General features: G+C 24.9%; 1 protein-coding gene across 1 annotated transcript; it reads right to left on the reverse strand.

Annotated features, from left to right (window-relative positions):
• Positions 1-4835: 4835 nt before the first annotated feature.
• LOC129609320 (uncharacterized) lies at positions 4836-5408 on the reverse strand. The gene is made up of 2 exons (XM_055521284.1): positions 5346-5408; positions 4836-5235 (listed from the first exon to the last, which is right to left on the reverse strand). Exons 1-2 carry the CDS (start codon positions 5358-5360, stop codon positions 4891-4893), a joined length of 360 nt encoding a protein of 119 aa, XP_055377259.1. The 5' UTR covers positions 5361-5408; the 3' UTR covers positions 4836-4890.
• Positions 5409-9436: the final 4028 nt, after the last annotated feature.

The raw sequence follows: 9436 nt of genomic DNA on the forward strand, positions 1-9436 counted from the left end.
AAAGTAAAAAAAAAAACAAAAAAAATATTTTCAACTAAACTATTCTTTTTTTGGTAAAAATACAAAAAAAAATTATTAAATAATTTTCCTAGTCATAAAAGAATGTGTGTAAAATATTTTTAGGAATACAAAAAAAAAAAATATAAAAAATTAAAATTAAAATTTCCAAAAAAAATGAATTAATTATACAATTAGAGCGCATTCCAATAAAATTTCAAACAAAATTAATTTAATTACACAAACACAATAGAAAATGTTGAAAAATACAAAAATAATTTTCAAAATTTCAAAAAATAAATTAAATCCAAAATATTAGACTTAAAAAAAGAAAGGAAAAGAAACGTGGGTACCATCCCTATTTTATACGTTTGATATTGTCATTATTGCAATTAGAATACTTATACATCTATCGGCCAAAATTATAAACCACAAAAATTTTATATTCTGGCGTTGCCACAATATTAATTTATTTGAAAACTAAATCAGTGTACAAAAAACTTGAATTGAATTTAAATTTAACACAATAAAATTTTTCAATCCCAAAGTATTTGGTCAGAAAAAGCCTCTAGGTTTTATTTTTGGAAATTTCATGTTTAAAAATAATTAAAGTTTTAGAATACTGACGTATTAAATGCTATTTATGAAAACAAAATATACTTAATAAGATTTTTTTGGTTACTACTACTATTACTGCTTTTGCCTTCGGGAACAAAAGCTTTTGTACTCAAATGTTTTATTTAAGTGCTCAAATTTAAAAAAAAATTTAAATTAAAACACATTTAGTTTTATATATTCTGATATGACAATACACATTTCAATTAAATGATGACTGTCATATTGTTTTGATTTCAAATTTTTCGTTTAATTTAATTTTCGTCATCAATATCTGTCAGTTAATTGAATTAATTTGACAATACCGAACGTAATAGTTTACAGAAAAATTTTCCAGTATTAGAATATTAAAAATAAAAAACCAATATCAAAAAAAAATGAAAATTTTAAATTTATGTATAAAGAAATTATGTAAATTTCATATTATACAACATACATACATATATGTATAGTCAAAAAAAATTAATATTTATTGTTAATTAATTATGTATTTATTGGTAAAATTTTATTTCATAAATGAAAAGAAGAGAATTTAAGTATAATTAAAAGTTTTTAAATGAAAATTGATGAATTAGAAAAGAAGATGCAAAAGTACTTAATCTTCGTCATGATATACAAGTAAAATTCAGTACTGACAGTTATAAAGAAAATCAAAAAAATTCTTACGTCAAGTATTGAGAAAAAATCTAAAGCCCCAATACTATTTTAAAAACAGAAAAGTTGTTACAAAAAAAAAAAAATTTTTAAAAAAAAAATCATAGTTTTCTGCAAAAAAAATACAACTGTCAATTTTTTCATATATCTGACATGACTAATTGACACTACTGGGATTTTCAAAAATACTGCTATTTTGGAACTTAATTTTCAAAAGTACTTGCTTGACATTTCTTCTTAAACTAGGACACTGCATATAAGTTACTTACTATACTAAAAAAGTTAAAACTGAATTTTCAAAAATACGGTCAAACCCGTGCACAATATTTTTTTTGCTGTCCTCTTGTCTTTTAAACTTTCATGTCGAAAAAAAAAACCAAGCAAATCAAATTACATTATTCCAATTTGATTTTCTTTTGCACTAGACAAAAAAAAATTAATCAATTCAATTAAAAATTCGCGACCGAAAAATAAATTTTTCAAATTCATGCTATGACAATTGTCAATTTTAATAAAAACCAATTTTAAACCCGCATAACTTATGGAATTATAAGAATACATAAAGAATATCAATTTTCAATTCTACATGTATAGATCTACTGCATATTCTGCATCTACTACATATAATACTTTTGTATATTTATATAAATACTTAAATAAAGTATTAAAAATACACCTTATACATCAAAATATGCATACGCGTATTAAATGTTTACGTCATCAAAACCTATTAACAAAATAATTACCAGTGATTTCCTTTTAAAAAAAATTATTAAAATGAAACTAAAATTATTACCATTTCATTTTTTTTTTTTGTAAATAATTTCATTCTTTATATTAAATATAAAATTTTAATTTAAAATATTTAATACAAATAAAAAATAAATTAATAAATCCCAAAATTTGTTATTAAATTTAATAATATAATTGTTAATTTAGTATTAAGTACATTTAAAGAAAAAAAAATTCATTAAAAATCTCTTCAAAATATTTAATAATTAAAAAAATCTCAAAAATTCATAAATTTATAATTCCCTCTACATACATTATATAAATATAAATATTAAATAGTTATACTAATTAAAAATAATATAACAAATTGTAAATTTTTCTATATATAATTAATATATATATATATGTGTACATATAACTATGTATAAAACTTATATTAATAAATAAAAAATTAAATTTTAAATTTTTAAATTTAAGTTACAATAAAATAAAATTAAATATTTAAAATGGGAATTTAATTAATTTTAATTATTATTTAAAAAAAAAAAAGAATAAGAAGAAATCTATTATAAATTATTATAATTGTACTATTTATTAAAAAAAAATATATATAAAAAATTTAAAAAAAAAATGGCAAAAATTAAAAAAAAAATTAGAATTTTTTAACAAATAAACAAATTGATATTAAAAAACAAAAAAAAACATAATAATATTGGAAAAAATATATAAGTAATAACTTTACTAAATTAAATTAAATTAAATTAAATTATAAATTATATACTATTAAATTTTAAAATAAATGATTAATAGTAAATAATTGTATAAATTAAAAATAATATTAAATTATAGAAGAAAAAAAGAGAAAATTAAAAAATAAAAATGTGATAAATTTGATTAAAAAAAAACAGAGTGTTTCAATTGTGTAACTTTTAAGAAGAAAAAAAGAACAATTTTTATTGGTGTCGGGATTTGAATAAGGAACAGACCCCTTATGTTATGTTATGTTATGTTACGTATGGGGCTTTAAGGCTTCCTATAAATTTTAAGAGGTCCGCCATGCACGACGATTCATGAGAATTCAAGTCTAAGTCCCCGAGAAATCTGCATCTAAAGCGAGCTAAGCCGACAACAGACCCCTTAAATGATTTGTTTAGAAATCTTTAACTGGAATGAAATAAACACAATTTCTTAAGATTTTTCTTAAAACTCTTTAATTCTCATATTTTTGTATAAACATACAGACAATACAAATTTGTCAATTATTAAAAATTTAAAGTTTCAAAACTTAAGACACCAACAACCTTATTGTACTCGCAGCACTAAATTTCAAAGAAATTACCAATTTCATATTGTGAATTCCGAAGTAGTAGAATTGTATACCGTAATTGGTAATAGAGTAATTATGAATTACACTCGTATTGAAAATAAATGTCAAAATTCTACTAATGAAATTTTCAAATATAAAAAGCCGGTTTTCAAAAGTTGTCTGTTAATTTTTTTTTAAGGTTTTGATTATTTGTTTCAAGTATTTGTTTATTATCCAAATAAAAATGGTTATAAACATCTCCAAGACGTTTTCTTTCCAATCGCAGATTTTTGTCTTAGTTTTGTATTTCTAAAACAACTACATCAATGGAAACAAGTTCAATTTAATTCCATTGCAGATTCATAATCTCTACGAATGAGATTTATAATTACTAAAACGTCTACGTGCGTAACTTATTTTGAACTATTCGTAGAATTCTACGAGGGAGATTCACAATAAGGGTGCAAAATATAGAATAAAAAAACTTTTTAATATTAAGTATTTCCAAATTCATTCACCAACAATACATATTAAGGTATTTTAAAAAAAAATTATGTTAGTTTAAAAATTAAATTGAATAGCTATTGAAATTGGTTAAGAGTTCTTATCTTTATGCTCTCGAAAACATAACATACTGTTAACATTCTTATAATTTCTCATATTTTTACCATAATAAGGAAATAAATTTGAACCAAACCTATAAAGTAATACTTTCAACATGTTAAAAAATAATCTACATAATTATTACATTAATTAAATTTATTTCGATTATAATACCAAATTATTTCAATTGATGCTCTCGAAAACATAACATACTGTATAACAACGAATATGAAGCGATAAATTGCAATTAGTTTCGACCTAATCTTAGATGTCCTCATCCTTAGCATAATATTCGAATTCGGTAGTTAAGTAATATGTTAAGATAAATAGTTATGTTTTTGAAGCTTCTCATTTAAATTTGTTTGAAGTTTCGAAAGAATAAGTTGCCGAAAATTCAAATGTTACAAATTTCAATAGGTGACTTGAGAGGGGTCCGGGCTAGAAAAAATTTTTTTTTCTAATGAAATAAAATATTCGAAGAAATGGTAAGGCAGTACAAATTACGACCTTTCCATGTCTTCAAATACAAAAATCGTTCCATGAAAATTGAATTATGTAGTAAGTCCCCAGTGGTGAGCAAATTTTATATTATGTGATTTCACAGTAAATTTATAGGAACACACCTGTAATTTAGGAACACACGCAATACAAATATTATATAGTTTTCAAATAATATTTTGGTAAAGCACATATTCATATATGTGTATGAGCAACAATTTTTTTTTTTAAACACAAAAGAACACACAATTAAAATTTAAAAGTAAACCAAACACAAAATTTTCTGCTATGAACACAATATAATTTTTATTATCTTAAGAACCAAATTGATATATGGGACACTTTTATTTGAACACCTTATATAATTTATTATATATTTGAAATTTAAGTAATGAAAAAAAAAAAGAAACCAATTCGTAGTTGCCCTTTTTTCTAAAGCTTATACTCCATTTCTTTTAATTTTTTTATTTTAAAAATAAAAAAAATTAAACGACAACTGCTGCTATTGCTGGAGAACTAACAGCTGTATAATGTAATGGATTAGCAGCAGCAACAGCTACAGGTACATCAGCTGTAACAACTGGAGCATCAATTGCTACAGTTCTAGCAGAATGAATTGGTAGTGCATGTGCATGATGAGCGGCAGCATGTGCATGATGTACATGTGAATGTGAATATGCATTTACAATTGGTAAACTAGCTGCTGCATATGTATTAATAAGTGGTAATCCAGCACTGTATGTAGATACAACTAATGGATCAGCTTTTGGATCAGCTTTTGGTTCTGGTGCAGCTAATACAATGCTTAAGCAAGCAGCAAATACAATGAACTGTTACAGAGAAAGAAGAATGAATAATTTTTAATTTATTTAAATTATGTGGCTTAGATTGCAATTATAATAAAGATTGCAACTATACCAGAACACTTTTATTTTCTTACCGATTTGGCAAACATGTTGAATTGATTTTAGGTTTTTTGTGAGTTTTTGAAATTGTTGTAACTATTGTAAGTTTGTAACTTGAATGATAATAAAATAAAAATTCACATTTCTTTTATATAGCAAATTGAAATTGAGATCAACTTCAATTGATAAAAATTTTGTAACAAAAGAGAATCGAGGTAATTCGGTTACCGCATTTAATTTACGAAAAAAATTTATGTAAATTATTTTTTTTTCGAAAAAAAGTATAAAAATAAATTTTTTAATTATGTTTGAAATTCCTGTTTTTTTTTAAATCAAGATTAGAAAAATCATTGTGTAGCGAGTAATTGAACATCAAATAAGTAATTGAATTCAAGTACAAATTTCTGACGCATGTGGGATTTTTATATCAGGTTTTCACTATATATTTAAATTTCGATCACTCCATATGCCTATGTCAATAGTTAAAATTGAATACAAGATTTTGCATTAAAATTTTATGAATCTATAAATTGAAAATTTTAATCGTAAAAAATTCTTTACAATAGAATTTTGTATGTATATCCGGAATATTTGAATAAAAGAACAAAAAACTCGTATCAAAAGAGGAGCATTTGCCTAAATTCTATTGAAAGCGAAATTTTTTTTTCTATAGTTATTTCAAAAAATATGGTAATTATGAGGACCGGTTGTGAGTATACGATTGTACTTGTTTGTTATTTCGACGATATGTAGGTCATAATTGCTCTTTATATGTGATTTAGCCCTGATTTTTCATAATTGGTCTCCATGTTCTTAAGCTATACAGAAAAATATCTTTATGTAAACTTTTGTAAATAATGCTTCTAGGTGATAAGGTCTGTTTCCAGAAAAAATCTTTTTGAGACGTATGGACGGTTTGTCGATTTATATGAAAAAGCAATTACCAATTCCCAGCATTACAAAATTATCAGATAAAAACCTGTAGGTCTTATGTTATGCGATAGTATATTAAGCTTACTTTGTTTACAATTTACATTTACCAATTATCTAATAAATTTACGATAATGTAAGTTGTATGGTTCCGTTTTGACATCATTTTCAAAATATTTTTGGTAAGATTTCTTTTGCCATGTTAATATGCATAAAGAACATCTTAGCAACTATTCCAAATATTTTGAATTCAACAAGACAATTTACTGTCTTAAATAAATATTTTTAGCTACTTTATAGGGTTAAGGGAGACAAAAATGTTCGTGCACTGCTATTCGTTTTGAAGAGTAGATCGATTAAATTATGTTTCATTACTTTTATTTATGACAATTATCGCTCTATGTCTCCCAGAAAAAATATAACCATCCTAGTTCTAGATAGTAGATTTGTACAGTGGGGTTAATAAATCTTCCGAGTTTACAGATTAAATTTCCTATAGGTTAAGGTGTTGTGGCGTAAAACTTCCAAATTTTAACGAAAATTTTATTTTATTTGTTTAAATTTGATTCAAACTCAAGTTATAAGGATTTAAGAAAATGACAAATTACTTCAAGTAAGGGTAAACAGTAGCCTTGCACATTGCTTTCACTCTGCTCTTCTTTATGAAAACACTGAAATCTCACCAAATACTATTGTAGTTTTCTGAAATTTTCGATGTTATTTTAATTTATAAATTTAATTTGGAAAATATTACTTGAAAAACCTTCAAATGTTAACATATAAAAGCAAGTTCAGAAAGTTTTGAAATAAAAGATCAAATTCATATCTACATCAAGAGCTATAACTGGATATCATAAGAAATATGGCTGAAACAGAAAATTTGCTTCGCCAAGTAATATGACCGAATATACTTTCTGTTCTGCAAACATCTGTAATAAGCCATAATCGTAGCTCTTCCACTATTTTTACCTCAATATTTCGGTAAATTGAAAGATTTTGAAGTTCTCTAGACCCCTAATATTTTTTCGTCATTATTTGCGTTGTCACACAAAATTTGATTTACTCCATTTTTTCGATTTAGTAATGGTACGGTTCTAATTCTAAGGTAATATTGCTCCATATATGCCTTAAACGAATACCGTTAAAGATGATAACAATTCAACATACAACTTGTTCCGTTTTTGTTCTTAAGCTCATAATTGCGAATATGAAAATTAAATTCAGTTCTCATTTTCATCAAAATTATTGCTTTACTTTCAATTTCAATCAATTTTATTCTACACTTAAATAAATTAAAATATTCAAAATTTCTGTTACATAACAAAATTAATAATTTTTTATCGTAAAAATTGATCTCATATTTTTCTACTATAAAAGCCTTCAAAAGTACTTGCAAAAATCAGAGTTAAGCTTTAACGTTCTTATTGATCACATTAAACTTAAAAAAAAATTATCTTTGCAAAATGTTTGCCAAATTGGTAAGAGAACAAAAAATTTAATTTGACAATTAAAATGTCAGTTTAATAATTTTTTTTCTTCTTTTGCTGATTATTTTACAGTTCATTGTATTTGTTGCTTGTTTAAGCATTGTTTTGGCTGTTCCAGTTCCAGAAGCAAATCCAGAAGCAAAACCTGAAGCAAAACCAGAACCAAAACCTGAACCATTAGTCGTTTCAGCTTATAGTGCTGGTTTACCATTAGTTAATACATATTCAGCTTATCATGGATATCCGTTAACTTATTCAGCACATGTTGGACATGGTTCTATTTTAAGTCCCGTTGTTGTTGATGGATTAGGTTCGGCTGTTGTGGTTTAAACTGGAAAAAGCAACTGGATTTTTAACAAAGAAAATGGTGCAATGAACTTAAGTGTAAATTCAAATTATTTTATAAATTTTTTTTTTGTCACTCTGCTGAAATTATAATTTAATCACTATCTGCAAACTTTAAGAAATAAAATACTTCAAAAAAAAAATTTCAAGCACATATGAATATTATGTTTTCTTTTATATATGAATAAATCAAACGGTTTCAAAATTCGCGAACTGGCCACATAAAGTCTACATTACCCATATTTTAGCAGTGATAAACTTTGTTCTTCGTTAACAGTGTGTTGTAAGGCATGCCCCGCACTCGGATGGGGGCGAACAATAGATCCTTCTACGTGGTCGCGATGCACTGTTGCCCCCGTTGTACAAATCTATAAATCTACAACAGTCATCGCAAAATCTATTTGAGCCTGCCAGTATAAAGAATGCAAATTGTATAATTCCCTGAATAACTGGAAATTTTAAAAAATCTAACTTCTTCTCTTTAAATTTTAAAACAACTCTTGCCTAGTGTTGATATTTTGTTGCTTTACATGGAAAATCCTCTTTCTCCCATATCTCGCCAAAACAATGGCCTTGCAAGACTCGAATTTAATCTTAGACTCTTATTTTCTTCATTGGTTCTAACATTATGAATTTTAACTTTTAATATTTCAACCTTCCTTCTTTCATCTTGGAAAAAATTTATTTTGGTATTGCTTTATGAGGCAATTAGTTAAACAAAAATAATCGAATTAAATCTATTTATACCAAAGATGGTTTTTCAAGAAAAAATTCTTTAAAAATTCTTTAATCTTAGTAGTGATTTTCAATTTTGACTGTTTTGTCAATTTGGAAATTTAAAAGTATTCTTGAAAGTTCGTAAAAATTATTTTTAAAACTTTTATTGAAAACAAATTCCAAAATTTATTAATAATCAAATTGTGAAAAGGAAAGACGGCCATGTTTAATATTTTGTGAAGAATTAGTTCTTTATTTTTCAACCCGAAAAATAGCTGAATACAGATTAATAACTGCTTGTGCATTTTCAGTTCCTACAACTGATTATGTACATATGTATGTATGTTAATTTAAGCCCACGAGGGAATTATCTAAGATCTTTGATAAACAACTAGTGGTTCAGGTTCAGCTTCAGGTCTGGACTCTACAGCAGCTGATACTGCATTAAAAGAACAGGATGAACAAGTAACAGAATAAACTAAAATCTAGAAAAATAAATTATTTTTTTAACATACATATACTTGATTTATGTATGTATGTTGCAGCCCCTTGGATTTTCAAAGAATGTTTACCAATGAGAAGAACAATATAAATGTGTTCAATGAAATTGGAATTGAAACTAGTATGTGTATTTGAACTCAAAATTT

The sequence above is a fragment of the Condylostylus longicornis genome, unplaced genomic scaffold, assembly GCF_029603195.1.
Source record: "Condylostylus longicornis isolate FDR11 unplaced genomic scaffold, ASM2960319v2 ptg000038l, whole genome shotgun sequence".
In the NCBI taxonomy this organism is placed as follows: domain Eukaryota; kingdom Metazoa; phylum Arthropoda; class Insecta; order Diptera; family Dolichopodidae; genus Condylostylus; species Condylostylus longicornis.